Source organism: Equus asinus, chromosome 22 (genome assembly GCF_041296235.1).
Source record: "Equus asinus isolate D_3611 breed Donkey chromosome 22, EquAss-T2T_v2, whole genome shotgun sequence".
NCBI classification, from domain to species: domain Eukaryota; kingdom Metazoa; phylum Chordata; class Mammalia; order Perissodactyla; family Equidae; genus Equus; species Equus asinus.
Genome location: NC_091811.1, coordinates 51,583,004 through 51,605,589, shown reverse-complemented (window position 1 = coordinate 51,605,589; position 22,586 = coordinate 51,583,004). Strand labels below are relative to the sequence as shown.

At 54.4% G+C, this 22,586-nt stretch overlaps 2 protein-coding genes and 1 long non-coding RNA gene across 15 annotated transcripts in view; 2 read left to right on the top strand and 1 right to left on the bottom strand.

Moving 5' to 3' along the window:
* The window catches only part of FMNL3 (formin like 3), a 52,474-nt gene extending 42,695 nt beyond the window's left edge, over nt 1-9,779 (top strand). For 2 of the 8 annotated variants that reach the window (XM_014862905.3, XM_070495163.1), the window contains 17 exons: nt 461-571; nt 889-1,035; nt 1,431-1,532; nt 2,533-2,812; nt 3,469-3,537; nt 3,627-3,751; nt 3,951-4,153; nt 4,897-5,131; nt 5,275-5,343; nt 5,473-5,553; nt 5,655-5,784; nt 6,448-6,608; nt 6,919-7,020; nt 7,356-7,448; nt 7,740-7,863; nt 7,994-8,110; nt 8,831-9,779. In XM_014862905.3, coding sequence (XP_014718391.2) covers nt 461-571; nt 889-1,035; nt 1,431-1,532; nt 2,533-2,812; nt 3,469-3,537; nt 3,627-3,751; nt 3,951-4,153; nt 4,897-5,131; nt 5,275-5,343; nt 5,473-5,553; nt 5,655-5,784; nt 6,448-6,608; nt 6,919-7,020; nt 7,356-7,448; nt 7,740-7,863; nt 7,994-8,085 — 2,124 coding nt within the window. In that variant the 3' untranslated portion in view covers nt 8,086-8,110; nt 8,831-9,779. Of the gene's footprint in view, nt 1-460; nt 572-885; nt 1,036-1,430; nt 1,533-2,532; nt 2,813-3,468; nt 3,538-3,626; nt 3,752-3,950; nt 4,154-4,896; nt 5,132-5,274; nt 5,344-5,472; nt 5,554-5,654; nt 5,785-6,447; nt 6,609-6,918; nt 7,021-7,355; nt 7,449-7,739; nt 7,864-7,993; nt 8,111-8,830 lie in introns of all 8 variants that reach the window. The other 6 variants (XM_014862906.3, XM_014862903.3, XM_070495162.1 and 3 more) reach the window with 3 other exon arrangements.
* Nucleotides 9,780-10,058: 279 nt separating this feature from the next.
* Nucleotides 10,059-22,586, bottom strand: part of PRPF40B (pre-mRNA processing factor 40 homolog B) — a 58,484-nt gene continuing 45,956 nt past the window's right edge. For 4 of the 6 annotated variants that reach the window (XM_070495167.1, XM_070495169.1, XM_070495164.1 and 1 more), the window contains 21 exons: nt 22,335-22,360; nt 22,092-22,202; nt 21,685-21,805; nt 21,578-21,602; nt 21,165-21,371; nt 20,801-20,930; nt 20,654-20,718; nt 19,946-20,110; nt 19,736-19,844; nt 19,201-19,351; nt 18,383-18,516; nt 17,605-17,719; nt 17,365-17,456; nt 12,731-12,847; nt 12,367-12,504; nt 12,063-12,158; nt 11,724-11,810; nt 11,335-11,512; nt 10,999-11,060; nt 10,745-10,888; nt 10,059-10,630 (listed from right to left, as the gene is read on the bottom strand). In XM_070495167.1, the coding sequence (XP_070351268.1) occupies nt 10,538-10,630; nt 10,745-10,888; nt 10,999-11,060; nt 11,335-11,512; nt 11,724-11,810; nt 12,063-12,158; nt 12,367-12,504; nt 12,731-12,847; nt 17,365-17,456; nt 17,605-17,719; nt 18,383-18,516; nt 19,201-19,351; nt 19,736-19,844; nt 19,946-20,110; nt 20,654-20,718; nt 20,801-20,930; nt 21,165-21,371; nt 21,578-21,602; nt 21,685-21,805; nt 22,092-22,202; nt 22,335-22,360 (2,366 nt within the window). In that variant the 3' untranslated portion in view covers nt 10,059-10,537. The remainder of the gene's footprint in view (nt 10,631-10,744; nt 10,889-10,998; nt 11,061-11,334; nt 11,513-11,723; nt 11,811-12,062; nt 12,159-12,366; nt 12,505-12,730; nt 12,848-17,364; nt 17,457-17,604; nt 17,720-18,382; nt 18,517-19,200; nt 19,352-19,735; nt 19,845-19,945; nt 20,111-20,653; nt 20,719-20,800; nt 20,931-21,164; nt 21,372-21,577; nt 21,603-21,684; nt 21,806-22,091; nt 22,203-22,334; nt 22,361-22,586) is intronic. The other 2 variants (XM_070495165.1, XM_070495168.1) reach the window with 2 other exon arrangements.
* Nucleotides 19,359-22,436, top strand: LOC123279855 (uncharacterized). Its single transcript, XR_011497177.1, has 3 exons — nt 19,359-19,829; nt 21,786-21,882; nt 22,297-22,436. It is a non-coding gene; the product is annotated as an uncharacterized lncRNA (long non-coding RNA).

The following is a 22,586-nucleotide window of genomic DNA, read 5'->3' as shown; positions in this document are numbered from 1 at the left end:
GCCTACCTTGGAGAACTTTTAGAAACTTCAGGACAGTGTCATTTGTGTGTCTCTGCCTCCTTTCCCCCTTTTTGTGGTCTTATTGTCCCTGATTTGGGTCCTCTCTGAGCTACTTTCCTTTTCCCAAGCTCTTGCTCTAGCTTCTCTTTCCTTCCGTCTAGGGTCTTCAGCTAAGTAGAGTTTTCTCAAGAAATACCTGCTGATGTGCAGAGGAATTTGGAGAGATGTATCTCCATTTACATCTGTTTATCGTGTCAACTTACTTGTCATCATACACTGAACATTAACATTTTTTAAGTTAAAATACTCTTATTGCTCCCAGAAAGACTTAACTCTTTTAGTTCACTCTTTTTTATTATCCAGCTAGTGATGATGGTTCTAACAGCTGCCTACCCTCCCTGTCTCTTGGGTCTCTCCTTGCCCTTCTGGTCTCTGCCCCTCTGGGCTGCTGCTTCTCCAGGTGGCCTGCATGCAGTTTATCAACATCGTGGTGCATTCGGTGGAGGATATGAACTTCCGGGTCCATCTACAGTATGAATTTACCAAGCTGGGGCTGGAGGAGTTCCTGCAGGTGAGCTGGGCTAGAGTCCTCACAGGGTGAGGAGCTTTGGGGCAGAGGACCAGCTTAGCCCTAGCACAAAGGGTTTTTCTTTCACAAGAGCCTAGTCTTGGATGCTCCTGGAACCCTGCCTGTCTTCTATGGCCTGGGAGTCTGGTCCTCCTGCAGAAGGCTCCCCAGTCAGGCAGCTCCATTGGGTGAGAATCTGGCATGGCTGCAGTGGGAACTCCCTGGCTCTTGTGCTCCAGGAAGTGATTGTGGAGGGTGATAAGGACTAGGTCTTTCTCAGGTGGCTCCCCAACTACACTCTCTCTGCTTTTCCCCAGAAGTCAAGGCACACAGAGAGCGAGAAGCTACAGGTGCAGATCCAGGCATACCTGGACAACGTGTTTGATGTGGGGGGTTTGTTGGAGGATGCTGAGACCAAGAATGTGGCCCTGGAGAAGGTGGAGGAGCTGGAGGAGCATGTGTCCCATGTAAGTGGCCCTCCTTTACTGCCAGAACCACTGTTGAGAGTGGGGAGAGGATGGGGACATCTGAGTTCCAGGAATCCTGAACTGACCCACTTGCCTCCAGATTGAGCCCAGGGAAGCCTTAGAACCTCCCGAGGCTCTCTAGAGCATGCTCTAGCTGAGGCACTGGATCATCCACAGATCGGAACGTGCACTGACTTCCAGGGCTGGGCATGAGGTGGCCTCAGGCTCAAGAGTCAGATGTGATCATTTGCCTTATGTCTATTTCAAGCATTCTCAGGCCCTAAACCCACAGGAGTGATGTAGGGAAGCCACCAGGCCAAGCTGCCTTTAGAGCCTGCGTCCTGATGGGTTCAGGCTTTAAGGCCAGCCCTGAACCTGCCTTTCCCATCCTGCAGCTCACAGAGAAGCTTCTGGACCTAGAGAACGAGAACATGATGCGTGTGGCGGAGCTAGAGAAACAGCTGCTGCAGCGGGAGAAGGAACTGGAGAGTATCAAGGTACCAAGTAATCTGGGGAAGGGAGTCCCTGACTGGTACTGGGCGCCAGGGCCTGGAGATCTTGCTTTTCTTTCCTGAGTTATCACAAGTCCTCAGGAATCCAGATCTTGATTCAACCTTGAGGCACTCAGATGAGGGTGGGCTGATGATTATGCCCCATTTTTAGTTGAAGAGGGAACCTGAAGCTGGAGTGGGCTAGACACACACAGAAGAGGGTGGGAGCAGATGGGGCACCCATGGGCACCTCCTCCTACTGGCCTGGCCCGTTGCTTTTCCCGCCCCTGCACCTCCACGTGCTGCCCCCTGCCCTGCGTCATGAGCAGGCCTGGAATAGCCCAGGTACTCGGAGCCATTTATTAGGATATCCCCCAGGTATCCTAAATTGGGAGAGCAGGGGTTCCTCATATTTCAGTGTCTTAGCTCTCCCTCACCTAACTTTTTGTTAATTGTAAAAATCATGCCCCAACTTACTTTTTCTTCCAGAGGAATACAGTTACACTTGTTCTGTTGAGCTCAATATACATCTGTTGAGCTAACAGTCTGACGCACTGTATTAGAAGTATGGAGGGTACAGAGCTGGCTAAGGCAGGGTCTTGTCCTTAGGGGCCTTCCAATTGAGTGATTTTACAAGGCCAAATGAAATGAGAGCAGTGGCGAGGCACAGAGGGCTGAAAGCAGCCCTAGCTGGCTGCTGGTGGATCAAGGAGGGTTTTCAGGGGCATCCTTCTACCTGTGCCCTGAGAGACCAGTGAGACTAAGGTTGGAGTGGAGAGGAAGGACATTTTAGGGTGCCAGCTGGGCAGGCCAGCTCTTCTGCTCACCTCTTGTTCTGCTGCATTCCAGCTTTGCCTGGTCCCCACCTGGGTTTCTGCCACTCTGTCTCTTGGCACCCTCCCAGAGACCCTAGTTGAGAGACCCTTGGATAGGAAGGCTCCCTCCTAAGGACAATGACTGCTGTGCCTTCAGCCCACTCTCCTTAATGGTGCTGTCTGCCCAATAGGAGACCTACGAGAACACAAGCCACCAGGTACACACCCTGCGGCGGCTGATTAAAGAGAAGGAGGAGGCCTTCCAGCGCCGATGCCACTTGGAGCCCAGTGCCCGGGGCCTGGAGTCGGTGGGCAGCGAGGCTCTGGCCCGGGTAGGCCCTGTGGAGCTGAGTGAGGGCATGCCACCCTCAGACCTGGACCTCCTGGCTCCAGCCCCACCCCCTGAGGAGGCCCTACCTCTGCCTCCACCACCAGCTCCTCCCTTGCCCCCACCGCCTCCCCCCTTACCAGGTAAGCAGGACCCTGGGAGCTGGGAAGGGTAGCCTCCTTGTGAGGCTAGACCAGAACCCCAACAGCAGTGTCTTCCCCAGGGAGAGGGCTGAGGGGGAGCTAGAATCTGAGGAAGACTCAAGTTACTAGGCAAGGGATGTCTAAGGGCAGACGTGGATCTGTTTTTGTTTTTGTTTTAAGATTTTATTTTTCCCTTTTCTCCCCAAAGCCCCCCAGTACGTAGTTGTATATTTTTAGCTGTGGGTCCTTCTAGTTGTGGCATGTGGAATGCCGCCTCAGCATGGCTTGATGAGTGGTGCCATGTCCGCGCCCGGGATCCAAACCAGCAAAACCCTCGGCCACTGAAGTGTAGCGCACGAACTTAACCACTCGGCCCCCAGGCCGGCCCCCATGGATCTGTTTTAAAGAGCATAAAGATGCTGCTCCTGATTCCTCTGAAGAAGCCGAGGAGAGGGCTTAGACCAAAGCAGGAGAGAGTGGGTCAGAGACTAGCAAGACCTGTCCCTCTCAGAGTTAGGACCCCTGGGAGCCACTCAGGCAGGGGATTCATGTAGCCTTCTTTCCTGAGAATCTTTAAGGACAGGTAGGGTGGACAGAGAGGAGGCACCTCTGAAGAGTCACTTGGCCCCTGGGTCACTGTGCCCTTCTTTCCCCAGACAAGTGTCCCCCAGCCCCACCCCTCCCTGGCGCTGCTCCCTCTGTGGTGTTGACAGTAGGCCTGTCAGGTGAGTGCTCTCAGGGCTCTGGGATGGGCTAGTGGGACCAAGGGAGTATGTCCTCGGCCCCTGCCTCATTGATCCTCCTTTCAAACTAGCCATTCGCATCAAGAAACCTATCAAGACCAAGTTCCGGCTGCCTGTCTTCAACTGGACAGCGTTGAAACCCAACCAGATCAGTGGCACTGTCTTCAGTGAACTTGATGATGAGAAGATCTTGGAGGTAGAGGGGCCTAGGGCCCTGAGGGGTGGGGTTGGGGGCTGGGGTCCAGGTTGCCCTTGTAGCCAGATCTCCTGGCCTTGGAAAAGCCCTCAGACTCAGCCCTTCATGAACCAGAGATGAGCCAATGCTGGGCATGCTGTCAGGGGGTCCTCTAGTAGTATGAGGCCACAGCATTTTCCCTTCTCGTCATCTTGGCCAGGACCTGGACCTGGATAAGTTTGAAGAACTGTTCAAGACGAAAGCCCAGGGCCCTGCCCTTGACCTCATCTGCTCCAAGAACAAGACAGCACAAAAGGCTGCCAGCAAAGTGACCCTGTTGGAAGCCAATCGTGCCAAGAACCTGGCCATCACCCTACGCAAGGCTGGCCGCTCAGCTGAGGAGATCTGCAGGGCTATCCACACGTGAGACTCCCACTGACCTGGCCCTGGTTCCCAGCCAGTTGGCAACCTAATTCTCCACCTAGGCACCTAGCTTTCCCTGGATTCCAGAGAATCAACAGAACTGCCTCACACCCATCAGTCATCCACTGGCTTGGCCAGAAGTTACTGCTTCCATGCTCTTGCAGGCACTGTGTGGGTGCTGGAAATTCAGCCCAGACCTTCACTCAAGGCGCTCCCAGTCTAGTGGGAACAGTCCAGTAACACTGGGTGATAACCACCAAGGTGGCAGAGGTATAGGCAGCTTTGGAACAGGGAAGGCCAGGTAGGTGAGCTTGGTGATCAAGGAAGGCTTTCCAGAGGAGGTGATGTCCCACCTGCGACCTGAAGTATATAAAGTGCAGTTCAGGGCTTGGAGGGAGAAGCAGGGTGCCCTAGATACTGAAAATAGCTGTGGCTTTAGTGTAAAGAAGGGAGTAGGAGAGACAGGGTAGGTAGAGAGGTGAGTAGAAGTCTTGCAGGCTGGGCCTCCTAAGCCATGCTCAGGTGTTGACTTCTGCCCGGGAATGGAGGAAAGACATGAAGGGTTTTTCAACAGGGCATGAAATGTCACTGGTGCTATGACAGATGAGGCAATGAGTCCTCTGCCTCTGGCTGTATCCTGCTCACAGCTCCCACCTTCAGTCTTTCTAGGAGCTAGAGAATAAAAGGATGATGGATAATGTGGACAAATTTGAGACCTGAGTTCGTTCCTCCTTCCTACACAGGTTTGACCTACAGACACTACCGGTGGACTTTGTGGAGTGCCTGATGCGCTTCCTGCCCACAGAGGCTGAGGTGAAGCTGCTGCGGCAGTATGAGCGGGAGCGGCAGCCCCTGGACGAGCTGGCAGCTGAGGACCGCTTCATGTTGCTCTTCAGCAAGGTGGAGCGGCTGACGCAGCGAATGGCTGGCATGGCCTTCCTGGGCAACTTCCAGGACAACCTGCAGATGCTCACACCGGTACAGCCCCCGCCCAACTCATGGGTCTCTGCAGCTACTGTCCGCCTGCTAGTTACCTCCCTGCCCTACCAGTCCTTCCAGCCCCTCACTCACTCGGCCCCATCCTGGCCTGGGGTTACTTAGCTCTTCATCTTGCCTTCCAGCAACTCAATGCCATCATTGCAGCCTCTGCCTCTGTCAAGTCCTCACAGAAGCTGAAGCAGATGTTGGAGGTGGGGAGAGGTTGCAGATGGGGGTGCTGGTGGTTCCCAGGTCCTGGGTGGGGGCCTGGGGCTATACAGAGAGGAAGAAGGAGCCCTCAGGGTTTGGCCTGACCTCCTACCATGTATTTTTTTGGGCAGATCATACTTGCTCTGGGGAATTACATGAACAGCAGCAAGCGGGGAGCTGTGTATGGCTTCAAGCTCCAGAGCCTGGATCTGGTAAGATGGTGGCGGCAACATGGGGCCAGGAAGCCTGAAGGGGCAGCAGCTGTGGATCCAGGGGTTTAGCCCTCTCACATTGCCCCGACCCCCTCTCCTAGCTGCTGGACACCAAGTCCACTGACAGGAAGATGACACTGCTGCATTTCATTGCCTTGACGGTGAAGGAGAAATACCCAGACCTGGCTACCTTCTGGCACGAGCTGCACTTTGTGGAGAAGGCGGCAGCAGGTGAGGGCAGCCTGGCCCGGTGAGCCTGCCCTCATGCCCAGCCCAGGACAATTCCAGGAAGCTATGAGCAGAGGGAACACTTGAGTCCTTTTGTTGCTGGCTTTTGTTATCTTCTTTCTGACCACTTCAAAGCTTTCCAGTGGGGCCATAGGCAGGGGCCACCCCAGAAGGAGCCTTCCTGCAGGCACAGCCCTTCCCTGGGTGCAGTGGGAGCAGGCAGAGGAAGGGCAGCAGTGACTCTTTGCTCGCAGCTCCCTTAGGCTGGCCCTGGAGACTGCATTTCTCTATGATGTATGTGAAGTGCTTAGAAAAACCATAAAGTCCCCCACAGCCATAAGCTAGTTGTTATTTCTGCCCCACTGGTGGAAACAGGCAGGCCTGCGGCAGCTGTTTTGGAAACCAGCAGTCTCTCTGGCTTGCCTTCCTTTGCTACCTTGCTCTTTGGGGTCAAGAGCTCACAGCCTCCATTCCTTTTCCTTTGCCCATGTGACAGCCTGGCTGGCTTGGTGTGCCCCTGTCAACACAGGTGGCTCAGGCAGCAGAAGCATGACAAGCTGAGTGAGCCATGCAGAGGGGGAGGGCCAGAGTTTGCTATACCCCTAGGCTGGGAGGTGGGCATGTTAGGCCCTGGGCAGGCCTCAACCCAGGCTCTGGTGACTACAGTGTCCCTGGAGAACGTGCTGCTGGATGTGAAGGAGCTGGGCCGGGGCATGGAGTTGATTCGGCGGGAGTGCAGCATACATGACAACAGCGTCCTTCGGAACTTCCTCAGCACCAATGAAGGCAAACTGGACAAGCTCCAGCGCGACGCCAAGACAGCTGAGGCAAGCACAGGGTGGAGGCGGGTGGGAGCAGCCAGGGCCAAGGCACTGTGCCCCTCTAGGTGGGCTTAGTTCTGGTTTTTGGATCAAAGAACTTTTATCAAGCGGCTGGCTGGCTGTGTGTGGAGGACAGGGGGCGTTGGGGGTGGCAGGCCGCTGTCTCTAGAGACATGCACTCTAGGGAGCTTTGGGAGCCTGGGGCTTTTCCAGTCGGCAGGGGCTGGGGCTACTTTCTGTGGGCCTCCTGTCCCTGGTGGGGAGCCGGGCTTCTCCTTCCCTGCCAGCTGACTCCTTCTGCCCACCCCTTCCCCAGGAGGCCTACAATGCAGTTGTGCGCTACTTCGGTGAGAGTCCCAAGACCACACCTCCTTCTGTATTCTTCCCAGTATTTGTCCGATTCATTCGTTCGTATAAGGTAAGTGGAAGAGAGGCTTTTAAAGAGGAGGCTGTCTGAGAGAAAACTGGTGGGGGAGAGAGGGCTGGACTTCAAGTCTGGCCTTTTCCGTCTCCTCCTCTGAGTCCTGGGAGGGAGCGTGGAAGCTGGCCACAGGCCTCTTAGCTGTGAACTGGTGGGCAGGGTGGGGGCCCAGGCTCTTCCTGTCATTGTTTGGGCAGGAAGTGCCCTTCCAAAGGGTGGCCACCTGGGGTTGCTGGTCCCACTGCCACCCACTCTCCACCCTCAGTGTCAGCCCCTCCCCTCACAGCCTGTGTGAGACTCATCCCGCCCTACCCCCCAACAACGGTTCTTAGGAAGCAGAACAAGAGAACGAAGCTCGAAAGAAGCAAGAGGAGGTAATGCGGGAGAAGCAGCTGGCTCAGGAAGCCAAGAAACTGGATGCCAAGGTAGGTGGGACCAAGAGCTGGGGCCTGGAGAACAGGGCAAAGGATTAGGAGAGGGTGGAGCAGAGAGCTCGAGAGGAGATGGAAAACTGGAGCCCACAGACCACCCCAGAGGGCCTGAGGCTAGAGTCCAGAGGGATGGAGAGCGGGGCTTTGGGAGCTGATTCCAAGGCAACGATGGGGGCTAGGCTGCCATGCACAACCAAAGGCATCCTCAGACTCCGTCTTGAGGCAGGAACGAACCCCAAGGTAGGTTAGTTGTGATTCCCTCCTCTTTCAAATGCTCTGCTCTAGACCCCATCCCAGCGGAACAAGTGGCAACAGCAGGAGCTAATTGCAGAGTTGAGGCGGCGCCAGGCCAAGGAGCACCGGCCTGTTTACGAGGGGAAGGATGGTACCATTGAGGACATCATCACAGGTGGGGCCTTTTCCCTTCCTGGGGCCCGGCCACTGGGCCCAGCTCCCAAATCCCCACCTTACCCCTTCGGACCCTTCTCTTACCCTACACCCATGCGGCCTGACCACTGTGTCTCTCTCCTGGGCCACAGTGCTGAAGAGTGTCCCTTTCACGGCCCGTACTGCCAAGAGGGGCTCACGCTTCTTCTGCGATGCAGCCCACCATGATGAGTCAAACTGTTAACCCCCAAGGCTGGGGCCCTTGCCAGGTACTGGGCACCACAGCTGCCTCCTCTGCATGCCCACCTCCCAGGACTCCTGCTGGGGCCCAGAGGCACCTCCTCCCCTGCATGACTTGGAACTATCCTCTGGCAGCTTCGTGGTGAAGGAGACGTACTTCTCTCCTTGCATGCCCCATGCTCTGAGAAGTGTGGCTTATCCCCTGCATGTGCCCTCAGGGGAGTGGTATCTCTCCCACTAATGCTGTCCTGGCTTCTACTAAGACCCAAGGGGTAGGGAGTTGCCAGAGCAGGCAGGACCAGGTCACTGCCTCTGGTCGCTGAGGCTGAGAGGCTCCATTCCTGGGCCCAGGTATCCTTTGTCCTTGCCTCCCCCCTCAGGTTCCCTCTTCCCTAAGAGCTCTGGCAGTACCTTCTGCCCAGGAGCATCAGGTGTCCCTTGACCTCTGTTTCCTGATATTTAATCTGCCTGGGGTCTCTTCCCAACTTCCGGCTCTTGCTGAGTTTACTTTGTTTCCGCCACTGCCCAGTGGCCTCTACTCACTCCCACTGGTCCTCTGAAAATGCAGAGCTCCAACAATCTCCCTGACCTTCCCTTCCAGCCTCTCTTTAAGCCTCTCCCTCATCAGCCTCACGGCTGGCTCTTCTCTGGCCCTGCCTGTTGGGCTGCTCCTGAAGGGACTCTTCCTACAGAGGGTGGGGACTGCCCCAGCCTCCCTGCCTGTTCACAGGCCTCTGTCTTCCCCACAGGCCTCCACCACCAACCCAGTGTCATTTGCCACCAAGCGAGGAGTGCCGTGCCGCCCAATGGCCCCCCTCGGGCTCCAGGCCCCCACTGAGACCCTCTTGGAGGCAGAAGCACTTCAACCCTCAGAGTCCTGCAAGTCCAACCAGTGGACCTGGAGCCCTGGAATTGGCCAAGGGCCCAGCAGAGGGCTATGCTGCTCTCAACCCAGTGTCCACCCCAGCTCTCAAAGCTGCATCTTGCCTGCCACAACTTTGGGCACCGGGTCTTTTGGGGCCTGGCACTTCCCTGGTGCCGCCAGTACTGCACTTTGCCCCTAAAGTCTTGAACGTCATTTCCTGAAGGGTCAGCTCAGAGCTGGAAAAAAACATTTCCAGCTTTAGCCTATACAGGGGTACCCAGACCTCACTCTCACTAGAGCCAGAGGGATGAAAGGAGAAAGCCACAATCCCTTCTTTTTTTCCCTTCCTTTTTGCAGCCCCATGGTCAGCTATGGTCTAGAAGTGTCGGGGCTTAGGGAGGCCCAGGACCTTGCCAATTTTAGATCATCTTTTACCAGCAGCAAGGCCCACCCAACCATGGGCCCTGCCCTGCTGTACCCTAGTGATAAGGGTAGAAGAGAGATGCCATGCCCACTGCTCTTAGCCCTTTTCATTCCAGGCTGGCTCTCCCTGATGAGGTGAGCAGAGGGGTAGAGGTTTTCTTTGCCCCTGCCCCCAGACAGCTAGAGAAAGGGAGTGCCAATAGCATCCTCACTGCCTTTCCTCAGCTAGTTTTGTTTTTTTTTCTGGCAGTGGGCAGGGGGCATGGTGATCTTAGCTGAGTATTTTCTCAGTCCTCTGCCAGTTTCTTCTCAGCCCCTGGAAGGGAATACAGGGGCCCACTCCTTTTTGTACATGTACCACCTCCCTTCTCTCTTGTACATAAACCCCAGACCTTCCTTATCTCAACAAAGGCTTGAAGCACCAGGCCTGACTTTGTCTCCTCTTTCGGAGTGTGGGGGGCTAGAGTGGCCATTTAGCCTGACCTGAGGCATGGGGGCAGAAAGGAGGCTGGGCAGTGCTACCATCTGTGTGGGGGAGGTGAGTGTAGAAGCCTGGAGAAGGTGACCCAGCAGTGGGCTCCAACCACACAAAGGGAGGCAGGCCTGCTGTGAGACACTGGTGCCCTCTGCTGGCCATGCGTGCACCTTGCCCAGCCTGCCCCCGTAGCATACAGAGAGGACAAAAGAGCCACTGGCCATGTTATAAATATTATTTAAAAAACAAAAACAAAACAAAACACACATACACAGGGTCCCAGGGCTGGAGGAAGGAGTGGTGGAACCCTAGGGCCTGGGCAGGCAGGAGCAGGCACTGATGCTAGAGGGTAAGGACCCCGCCCTCCGCCACCCAGGCTGTGTCCACCAGCCTGTCACTCTTCCCTGGAGGCCCTTCTCACATTTTATCTACTGGCACCACCCAACCCACAGGGCATACACCACCAATCTCTTGTCTGGGGCTGAGGGCAAGGACTGCACTATTCGTCTGGGAAGTGGGGACCCTTCAACACCACAAGCAACTTTGGGAGGTGCCAGCAATGGTGTGTTAGGGATGGGGTTACTTGAGGAAAAGTGGACACAGAACAGACTAAGGAAGGAGTCTGGGGCAGACGGTGAGGGTGACCTAGAAGCCAGAGCCTCACACAGACCCAAGGCAGAGCGGCTTGTCAGGTCACTGGTGGTCATCCAGCTGCTGCAGAAGTGTCCGCCGCCGCCTTTCCAGCTCACCCTCGCTCAGCTCGCTTTCCGACGTGTCCCAGCCCGTCTGGTGAAGCAAAGGCACAGCTCACCCAAAGCCGCCTCCCCTGCCCCCACCCTGAGGGCCGTGGAGGCCTGGACAGAGCACTGACAGGGCTGGGGCCAGGCAGCTGCTTCTCACCTTCTCCTTCTTGATTCCAAAGCCTGGGGAGCGGTTAGGGAGCTCTGCTCGCCGGAGCTCCCTGTCCTTGTCCTGTTCTGGCTCTTTTTCATCACTCTCCTTGCCAGCTTTCTCCTCAGGGTCTGTCTCACTCTCAGGACTGTTCTGTAAGAGCCCAGAGCCCCCCTCAGTTCCTGTGAAGGACAGCCCAGGAGGCGGGTGGAAGAGACCTCACAAACAGCAGGGCCTTGGGTAGAAGTTCCTTCTCTACGCACCGACTTGTGTCTTCTCTTCTTAGTTTTCTTTTTTGGTTTCTTGGCTTTCCGAAGACCATGATCTGGAAATAGAAAATCCCCGCTAAGTCCCATGGGAGAAGGGAAGGCTCATCCTTTTCTCTGCCATGGTCCCATCTGCTCATTCTGTACAGAAAAAGACCTGTGAGGAAGTCTCAGTCCAGTTTTCCTTCCTCCTCCCAGTTTCCTGCCTGGGCAGGAACACGAAGTTCTTCCTACTCTGCGATGGTGCAGCCCTCCCAATCCACTCTGTCCTCAGGGAGTTGGGGCTCCCCAAGGGCCTCCTCTCCATCTGGGCCAACTTCTCCAACTGCTTACCTGATCCAAGGAGAAGGCGGGAGGATGGGGAGCCTCGTCCTCCAAGGGCAGCACCCCCACTTTCACCGGAATCAAGTGAGGAAGAGGGCTCAGAGCCTGACTCCGAGGGGTTCCGCCTCCTCCGCTTGGAGGGCCGGAGAGACGGTGGGGGCAGCTCCTCCTCTTCTGACTCAGAGCCCTGGACAGATGAGCGGATACATGTCAGCACAGAAGTTCTCTGGGTTCCAGAAGCCCTCAGGTCTGAGAATTGGGATCAGAGAGGAGGATCCAGGCCCAAAGGAATCTTCAAATCTCCCTCCAAGGGAGGTGATGTACGGGAAAAACAAGAAAAGTGGTTCTTATGTCCCAGACAATCCAGCCTCACCCATCCCTTCTACCCGCCAACTCACTGAGGGCGAGTGGGAACGCTTGCGATGGTGCTTCTTGCCCTTTCTGCCATGTTTTCGGCCTTTGGTGTGGAGGTGCTGGCATTCAGTCTGGTAGAACAGAGGAGGAGTGAGGAAGGCAGCAGGGTTAACCCAGGAAGGACCCTGCATCCTAAAACCTGCTTTTGCTTCCTCTGAGGCTAGGGCCTTAGGCCTATCTCAGGGCACCCTAAGACTTCCCTTCCTTAGTTGTCCAGGAAAAGGAGAGCCCCAGGGGTGAGAGATCACTGAGGTTTCTGTTCAGCTGGCCTCAGGTGTTCAAGAGCCTGAGATAGACCCAGAGAACCAGAAGCTTTGCCTCACCTCCAGTACCTGCAGAAACTCCCGGAAGAGCCGGATCCGCTCCGACTCCAGGGTGATCTGCTCAAAGGCTGAGTCGCACACAAAGCGCTCACGGACCTTGAACGGGAGAGCACTGCTGATCAGACCAGCCCCAGCACAGCATGGATGCCGCCATGAGCACAGGGCAGGGCTGGGGAGGAGGAAGGAAGGGAGCCAGAGCTGGCCCCGAGCTGTGCTATGACTCGGGTGGGCCCCCAATGGTGGAGAAGCACCGCTGCCCTCAGGACTGAGGGGGTGGTGTTTGGTGCCAGGCTGCAGTCCTGACCTCTTCCCAGGCAGTGCCCAGCTCCAGAGCAGGCACGGCCTGCCTCAGCATGCTTCGAAAGGCAGCTTCCCTGCGCCGCATCCTTCGTGCCTCCTCCTTCTCCCTCTCTCTCTCCCGCGCCTCTGCTTTCTCCAACAGCTGAGGGCAGAAAGGACACAGAACAGTCACTCAGGAAGGTGAGTGCCCAGGTCCCACTCCAGCATACCTTAGGAGATAGGAATTTGGGGTCTGGGTTCCTACTATCATTCCCTGAACTGGGGGTGCAGTCACACTGGGGCAGTGAGCAAGAAGGAATGGAACAAGACACAGGGATGAGTTCAAGAACGGAGCCCTAGCTACAGCCCCGCCCCGCCCAGCCCCTCACACTATTGAAGGTCAGCTTGATGTTGCCTGCGTCCAGCGCAGCAGCCCTCTTGTCAAAGCTTATGACGTGGGCGAAGTCTTCAAAGGCTGTGTTCACCTCCACGCAGAAGCCCCGGTCCTGTGGGCACAGCAGCGCATGAAGCAGAGGGCACCACAGGCCTGAGGCCCAAAGCTGGCCTCCAGGGCAGGCAGAAGGGTCAGACTACAGGGAGCTCAAGAAGCCCCCTGCCCCTAGAAGAGATCCACAGGACTGGGACACATTTGAAAACCAAGCTGTCCAAGTCCTCGCCATCTGATGATTAAGCCCTCCATGCCTACCCTCGGTTAGCTGTCACAGAGAGCTGGGGGGTTGGATCACATGGGGAGGAGGGCAGGGTGCGTGTGTGCCACATCTGCTGATTAATGCCTGAGTTTCTCACAACTGGCTCTTTGTTCCTTTGGCTTAAAGTTCGGGCCCCAGCTGGGTCCTCATGGTCCCTCCTGCTGCTCAGTAACCTCCTTGCATTCTCAGTCAACATTTGCTGGTCCCACACTTTGCCTGTATTTATTGAGTGTTTACTATGTACCAGGTACCACGCTGAGTGCTTCACACATTATCTCATTTAATCTTCACATATCTAAATTTAAACATAGGTCCTAGTCTTCTAATTTTTGTGTATGTGTGAGGAAGATTGGCCCTGAGCTAACATCTGTTGCCAATCTTCCTCTTTTTGCTTGAGGAAGATTATCACTGAGCTAACATCTGTGCCAATCTTCCTCTATTTTATGTAGGTTGCCACCACAGTGTGGCTTGATGAGTGGAGCTAGGTTTGTGCCAGGGATCTGAACCTGCGAACCCTGGGCCGCCAAAGTGGAGTGCACAAACTTAACCACTATGGCACCAGACTGGCCCCACCTAGTCACCTAATTTTATGCAGAAGGAGAAACCAAGGGTTAGAGAAATGAGAGCACTTGCCCAAGGTCTCAGGCTAATATGTGGCTGAGTGAGAACTCTACCCCAGGTCTTGCAAATTCCAAAGCCTGTGCTGTTAAGGATAACACACACACCGACCACTCAGTCCAGGGGACAAACAGAAACCACCAGGTGTGCAACTCCCAAACAATACTAAAATACCTTACATTCTTGAAACACCCTGGGCCAGGCTCTTTGCTTCTCCTCTAAGCCTCACAATACCCCAGTGAAGCAGAGGCTTAGCAAAATTATCTCGCTTGGCCCAAGACAACATGGTGGAGAGTGGAGCCCTCAGAGTTTGATGTCTGGCTCTCGAGTTAGCTGGGGCACAGGCCCAGATCCCCTTCCTCTCCCTCCACACAGCTCTAACTTGCTCTGGCCTTCCTGCTGGTGGCAGAGGCATGTTCTTCCTGCGAGAATTCTTCCAAGAGGACTTTCTCAACCCACACTCTCCAGCCCTTCTCCTCAAACATATCAATCTCTCTCTTAGGGAACTGAAGCCTTCAATTTCACCTCCTCACTGACTCCTTCCATCAAGCACACAACTCACTTAACCTGGAACATCCCATCCACCCTGCTCTCACCTTCCTCATGCTAACAACCTCTGCTTCTTTCCCTTTGTTTCACGATCTTTAAATGTAGCACAAAGAAAAGCGAATAAACATTTATTGAGCCTACTATAAGCAAGACACTTCACAAATGTTAGCAATTAATTCTCACAACCTTGCACATAAATTATCCCCATTTCACAGATGAAGAAACTGAGGCTCAGAGACATTATATAACTTGCAGAGGTCTCACCCAATAAATAGCCAGGAATTATGACTCTGAAGCCTGTGTGCACTCACTCTACCCTCTTCATGGACACTGCTCTCCCAAAGGTTGCTCATGTCCTAACAGCCAACTCCAAGAGCCCCTTCTCGGTCCTTGCTCGTCTGGTGCTCAGCACCTCTGCTATTCACTTCTTAGACACTCCTCTCTCCAGTGTCCTCACCTCTCTCTCACCTCTTTTACCACCTCTCTTGCATGCACTTGTTCCCCTGGGAACAGCACTTAATCTTTTCTCACTACCCAATCTACACTGTCCCTAGCAATCTCACCCCTACCCCTCTCCTGATTTTCGGGCCCATACTAGACTGGGTATTTCAGACACTTCAAATTCAGCAGATGCCAAGCGAGTTTATTTCCTGTGACACGCCCCCCCCCCCCCCCCCCCCCCCCCCAGGCCCAGATCTTTCAGCTATTCCAAGTCCAGGGCTCTCTGCATTACCTATGGGATGACAGGCACCATCACAGTGCGGTGGGTGGATGGCCACAGGGACTCCTGGGCTTGTCTGCTTCCATAGGCAGAAGCCCAAAAGGAAGAACTGGAAGGGGAACTTTCTAAAGAAACTTCTTTCTCAAGAGGTTGGACAGACAGGACTCAGCGAGGACAGGACTCCTACAGGCCTACTGGCAGGACTAGCCACTCTGTGGCTAAAAGTTAAGTGTCCAATAAAATTTAGCTTCTCTGGGATTAGATATTTCTACTTTATATGATTATCCTATCTAAAATTGGTATTTACTTTATTCCTCCCTACCAGGTTGCTTTTGAGGATAATTCCCCAAATGGAATTCCTATTTTCTCCAGCCCTGCTCTTCTGCTCAATCCTTACCAATGGTGCCATCATCCACTCTTGTTAACTTTAACTCACTCCTCCTTTTCCCTTAATTTCACAAAAAAATCTCTCAATTCTACTTCTGAGTGACTCTATCCTACTGGTTTTAAACTTTCTTATTTTTTTTTAATAGCAGAGACATTGTTTCCATGTAAATCTTATGTAGAAACTCTATGTATAAAAGACAAGCAAGGTGCTGTACTTGAAAATAGAGGAAGGAGCCTAAAATCCCCCCTACTCAACACCCCCTTGTTTGTCCCAAGGCACCGCTGAGGAAACCAAGGGGGTCTCAGACACACAGAGCACTACAGCTCTCCCCTCATCCCCATCCTCGCCGCCCCCACCCAAGTTCACTGCCCACCCAGACTACAGCCTCCTCACTGGGCTCCCTGTGCACCCTCCCCCACACCTCTAACCCAGCCTCAAGAGTCCAGTGCTGCTCAGACTTTTCTATCGAATGGCCCCAACAGCAGGGGAGAGGTCTGGCGGTGAGTCAGAAGACGATGACTCAAGCTCAAAATGTGAATTACTTGCCACTATCACTTTCAGTATCCCAAGGCTTCAAGATCTGTCCTCCTACCACCATCTATCCCTAAGGATACCAGTTCTCAGGCTGAGAGGCGCTACTCTCCACTAGCACCAGTGGCTTTTCCAAGTCATCGTCTGATCATATCACTCCCCAGCTCCCCATTACTTACAAGATAAAAATCCAAATTTCTTATTTTAGCATTCAAGGCATTTTACACATAGGGCTCTACTTCCAAACTGGGGCAGGCGGTTCCAGAGAAACAGAGGAAGCCACAGGACAATATGATATATCTTACCTAATGGTAAGTAATTTTAAAATATTAAATTTATATTAAACAGAGAAGTAATATGATATTAAAATGCAACACCTGCATGAATTTGTAAGGCAAAATACAGGACTTCAAAGAAATGTGTATGCAGAGGGACATTTCTAGTTTTATTCTCAGACCCTTCTCACCCAGGTACCAAGTTATTCATCTTGTAATGAGGTGTACTTTGGTGCAAAATTCATTTTTCAGAAAGGAAACTGAGGCTCTGAAAGGTTAAGTAATCTGCCCAAGGCCACACAACTCTTAAGTGGTTAAGCTTGTACCCCAGGCAGTCTGCCTCCACAGTCCTGCTCCTAACCACTGTGCTATTCTGCCTCCTCAAATGCATTAGACTGTTCTTCACTTCCACAAAGAAATAGGCTCTTTGTTTTTTTCTTCTGAAACACAAGGCTCTCTTAGTCCCTCACTCACTTTTCCACCTTCAATAAACATGGATATTAAGAACTACTTCTCCAGCATAAGAAAAGCAGCGCACATGTGTGATGGTATGTGGCAGCTGAACTCGCTGTCACATCAGGGAGGTGACAAGGAAAGGTAAGGATAAGGATGACATGCCCTTTCTAAAAGGGAGTGGCATCTCAGCTTGAGTCCACTGAATGCCTTGCAGAACCAGCCCAGTGTTGCTAGGTAATCCAAATTTTCAAGAGAAGCCGAAGATCCAGATTTTTATGGTGCAATCTCCTGATTTTAAAATGTCAGCAATAAATTCTAAATTTTTCTAAAAACATTGTACAGGCCAGAAGGAACACATCTGTGGGCTGCCAGTTTATGGCTAGCTGGGCTTTCTTGCTCCTCAAACCTGCCACATCCTTTCCACCCTGTTGCCTTCATCCTGTAGTACCCTATGCCTGGGACCTCCACCCTCTCCAGCTACTCCTTCATAAAGGTACAGTTCAGATGTCAATGCTTCTGATTCTTATCCCTGTAATAACTTGCCCCTCTATGTAACAGGTGTCATGTTTATCTTCCTAGTAGGCCATAAGTTCTTTATGGGCAGAAACTGTATCTTATTCAATCCTGCGTCTCCAGTGCACAGTAAAGGATCACAGTAGATATCTGCTCAACAGAGCTGCAATGCTCCTGCAAGACAGGACTTATCAGGGAGTCCTGTCCGGGGGTGCGCCCTGTCCCCAGCCTGCATCCAACCACAACCCCAGGCCTCCCTCACCTTAAGGATGTCCTTAATGATCTTCTTCTCATCATGGAATCGTGCCTTCAACTCCTCCACATAGAACTTGAACAAGTCCAGAGGGGTGGAGCCTGCGGGGGAGGGAGGGAGGGGGGCCTGGCGGGCGGCAGCTTCCCAAGGCCTGGGGATGGGGTCGAGGACAGGACCAGGGAGTGGGGAAGCTGAGAGGCTGGCAGGGCAGGAAGCCAGGCCAGAGAAAGGGGAGCCTGGCTGCCTTACCCGGCTGGCCCAGCATGTTGGCAAAGCGGACATCAGTGCTGACTGCTGGGTACAGCTCCATCCAGGTGGACATAGAGTGCAGCTGCCCAGTCTCGTGCAGCTCGTCCAGGAAGGTCTGAGCAGGGAGAGAGCCAGTTATAGGAAGAGTGAGACAAGGAGGGAGGCAGAGTCAAAGACTGGGGAGGAAGAGAGAGGATGGCAGGGAGAGGCAGGGACAATCCAGAGGAAATACAGGCAAGGAAGGCAGAGATGAAGAGATACAGATGGGGAGGCAGAGAGCAATGTGAAAGGAGAGAATGTAAATACAGAGAGGGACAGACTAAAACATAAGGAACTAGGCTGGGAGGCAAAGAAACAGAAACGTGCCTGCAGTACAATCTTCCCATGACTTGGTTTCAACCTCCTAATGTGTTACAGCTAAGTAACCCCCACCTCTACCACCACCAGTACCACCTCCAAGCTGAAGGATAAGCTAGTTATGCCTGTCTGGCTCCCCACTGAAGGGAAATAAACTTGGCCTAACCGCCAAGCTGTGCCTTTAAGGTGCTCTCTGCTGGCAGTTTCTGGGTGGTGCAAACATCTAGTCTCCCTAGAGGAGCTCTGCCCAGAGTAGAGGGGACAAAGCAGGAGCAGAACTACAGACAGAGAGAGACCTCCTAGAGCTGGGACAGGGCTGGGGATAGACAAAACAGTGGGCCTGGCCAAGGAGGCAGGGTACGGATGGAGGGGCAAAAATCCAGGGCCGAGTGAACTCTGATCCAGGGGGCAGCAAAGATACCTGGAAGGCCTCCCGGTTCTTGCGTTGCTGGCGCCGCTCTCGAAGACGGGCCCGCTCTCGCTCCTCCTCCTCCTCCCTCTCCAAAGCTCGGATGTGCTCCTCAAAGCAGATCAGCGCATCTTCCTTGTCCATGTCTAAGCAAAGGGAGGAAGTTCAGTGGGCACTGCACCAGCAGGATACCCTCTCAGACCCCAGCACCCCCAGTGCTTTGAGCATGTTGTCCCTGTAGGTACCAGGGACACTCAGCGTGGTGGGCCAAGGCAGGCGGAGAGCTCTGTGGGAGAGGCTACTGGAATGGTGATTCTTGAGGAAGGTTCCTTAATTGTATGAGAAAAAATAAGCAAATATTCAGCTCTTGTGAATTCAGTTACCGAAGTCACCATATGAAACCAGCTGTCTCAGGATCTGAGGTTTTACATTTTATGGAACTGGGAATCAATCAATCAGGTTTTGATGCAACCTCAGAAGGTAAATTTCTGATATCATCAGTGATTACAGGCCAACAACAGCTTATTGTAACATGTGTGACCAGTTAAGGCCCACATTGCTATGACAATTGAAGACCATATTCACATGAACTATAAAAATCATCATCTCTAGGTCTTCTGATTCCAGTGCCAGAGCTCTTCCTTCAAGGACACACAATGCCCATGCCAACAGTGAATCCCAAAGGGAGGGAGGGGGTGTCCTGAAGCATTCTGGGATCTCCAGTGTCTAGAGAGGTACAGGGAGTGAGTGCTGGGGACTCCTGGATGTCCAGGAGGGGCAAGGGAGCTGTGTGCCGCAGGCTCTGGAGGCTGACCAGAGAGCAGGCTTACTCTGCAGCTGGTGGTCCTGAGCAAAGCTGGGGTTATCCATGAGGTACTGCTGGGCCTGGGACCATGTGGTTTGGAAGTTGACGCTACTCATTCCATCCAGGATGCTCTTCAGGGCCTGGATGTTGCGGCGCCGGAGCTGCTTGGCCTGTTCCTGGGGAGCCACAGGATCAGGGTCAGGCAGGGCAGGCCACGGCTACTCATGTGGGCCTGCGCAGAGGAGGATTTGGGGAAAGGCAGGCAGCTAGGGAAATGTAGGAGGGCCAGACTCAAGGGTTTCATGTCCCGTGAAAGGGGAAAGAGCAGAGGTTACAGACCAACCCCTCAGAGACTCCTGTCATGCCCTCTGCTCTCTCATGCGTAAGGTTGTAGACCCAGAGCAGAAATGGCGGGATGTACAAGTGCCACACCGGCTTCCAAATAAGGAGCTGGGACCCTGGGGCAGTGGAGAAGTGAATGGCCAGGATCTTTCAGGAAGCAAAGACATGGGGATTCTAAGATGAAACGGGGCTGACGGATCCAGCCCAATGACTGTTACCTTCTCCTTCTTGGCCAGGAAGAAGAGGACATCATCATAAACCTCTTTTCGATCCCTCTCAGGGACCACAGCCCAGACCTCCAGTTCCCCAAAGGTCTGTTCTGCCCGCCTGTGGAGCATAAGGACTGTGGGTAGGCAGGCGGAGAACAGAGACCCTGGGACCATGTGCTCTCGGGGTTCCCAGGCCCCACCCAAGCCTGGCCCCCTGACCGGTAGCGGGTGGTGGAGGTCATGCGTTCGTGCTGCTCCAGGAAATGCTGCAAGGTCTGCTTGGCCTCCTTGGCCCTTAGCCGGGCCTCTTCTTTCTCCTCCTTCTCCCGCTGCGCCTTGTAGGCATTGAATGCCTGCTTTTTCTCACTCAGTTTGGGCAAGGCACTGGGGTGGAGAGGATGCGAGTGGGGTGGGGATAAAGGAATGAGCCTAAACCACCCTGCATAGCCCACAAAGCAGGGTCACGGCATACAGAACTGAGTGAGGGGTCCATGCATGGGCACAGCAAGCTCGGGGCTCCAAGGGCCCAGGGAGGCAAGACAGGTCTCTGGGACATGGGGAAGGGTGAGAGGCAGTGAGGAGAAGGGACAGGGCTCCAAGACACTGCTAATACAGGGCCCTTTTGCTTTAGGGTTCTCAAGTCGCAAGCAGGGCTCTGCCCTATCCAGCCCCCTCTTTCCCCAATTAATTCAATTCGAATCAATTCAATTGAACAAGCATTTATTGAATGTCTCATGTCAGACACCTTCCCCTCCTCCTGGAGGCCCTCCAGCTTCTCTTCCCCTTGCACCCTCATCCCTCTATCACTCTCCTGACTCTGGTCCCCTTGGGGCCTGAGTATTGAGCTAGGGTTTCTCAGGGAGTCCCTGGCCCAGCTGTTCTCATAAACAAGGCCTGGAGGGCCTGGCTCCCTCTGCCCAGGCCTACCTGTAACGGGGGTCGGTGACCACCATCTTCATGGCCTGTTCCCACGAGGCGTTGGAGGGGACAGCCTAGAATGGAGCAGGCGGGGGTCACGGGGCCTGCCCACCTCCAGCCCCCTCCAGGCCTACCCTGGGAGCCCCCCGCCAGCACCTTGTCCCTTAGCAGCTCCTTGAAGGCCTGCTTTGCCTTCTCCCGATTGCTCCAACTGAGGCCAGACCTCTCTGGTTCTGGCTTTGATTCTTCCTCCTCCTGCTGTGGTGGCTGATGCTGTCCAGCAGAACTGGGGGGCAAAGGGGACTCAGCCACAGCATCCCCTAGTCCCGATAGCTTTCAGTGCCCTGCATGATCAGCAGCACACCACCCCCTCCTTGCTCCCCAGAGCAGCCCTTTTCTGCCCTTCAGAGATCACACCCAGATCTTCACGCCCTTCCCAAGAGGCCTGGCAGAGGTCAAGGTTTGAACCAGGCTGGGAGCCTGAGGCCGCAACTGGAATGCTGCAGGGGGCAGCCCTCACCTGCTGGGGCCCTCCTCCGGCTGCTGAAGGAACCCCTGCTCCAGGGGCTGGGCAGCCTCTGACACATCGCAATCTTCACTCCCACCTGGCTCAGGTTCTAGGAGGCCTGTGGGCACTGAGGTGGGGCCAGGAGGCGCAGGTGGGGGGTCAGGTTGTGGCTGAGGAGGCTGCGGCTGTAGTGTCTGTGGCAGCTGCTGCTGCTGTTTCCTGCAGATGAGCCGGAAGGGCAGTGTCCAGGAGTAGAGCAGGGATAGAGGTAGTCAGGGGCTGGCTGGTCTATCCTGTGAAGGACTGGGGCCAGAGGAGACCACTCCACAAGGAGACTGAGAGCTGGCTCTTTCTCCCACGAAGTAGGGATCAGGAGGAGAGTCCACTCCCACCCCTCAGGTGAATGGATGGGACAAGTCACTCACCCTGCAGCCTCCTGTTTAACTAGAGCTGCAATGGGAAAAGATAACACGGTCACAGGGTGTCAAGGGCCATCCCCCAGAGCCCTGCCCAGGGCCCACTCCCTCCTCACCCTCCAGGTCATCCAGGTCCTTGGGCCGGGTCCAGCGGGACTCCTTACTCTGGTTGTTATAGTAGTAAGGTTTGCCTGTGTCCGACTTGTACTCTTTCCAGGGACACTGGGACAGCAGCAGCTACAAGAGGATGGGTCAGAGGACATCAGTGGGCCAGGCATGCCCTCCAGCCACAGTCGGGGGAGCTAAGGAACCCAGTGAGTAGGGGACACAGGAGTTTTTAGCTACCACCTGGCCTGGCTCAACATGGGGGAAGGTGGATTTCCTGAGAGCCTAGGGAGGTTGGGGGTGGCCAGGCATCTTGGGATCAGAGGAACCATGTGTATGATTAGAGACTTAGGGAAGGCCAAGGACTTGGAAGGGTCAGGGCAGCTGAAAGGAAGGGCCAGAAGGCCCCACTCAGGACCTCTGCCTTGGACTTGAGCACGCTGGGCTTCTCCCACACGGACTGCTTGTCGTCAGCATTGTAGTAGTAGATGCGCCCATCAGGGGCCACATGCTCACTCCATAGGGCCCTCTGGGGGAGGGGGGCACAGAATGGTGGTCAAGCCCCTTTCCCAAAGCTTCTCCTCCTCACCCCAAAGATTTAACCAACAGCCCCCCGCTTCCAGCTTTTCTACCCAGAGACCCCTGAGCTGGAAGAACTCACCGGAGGACCTGTCCCACCCACAGCAGCTAGAAAAGAAGCCAAAGGAAATATATTAATGTCTCGCTCCAACTCCCATCTTATCCCCAACTATTCCTCCCTTATCCATCCCCAGTAAATATCCCCTGGTCCCATCAACATCCCAGGCTCCCTGGCATCCCAACAGGCATGATCCAGGGTGGGCTCTAGTCCACGGTCCCCTCTCCCCTGTCCCCCCAACCTCCGAGCCTGGGGGGAGCAGGCCCCCAGAAGACT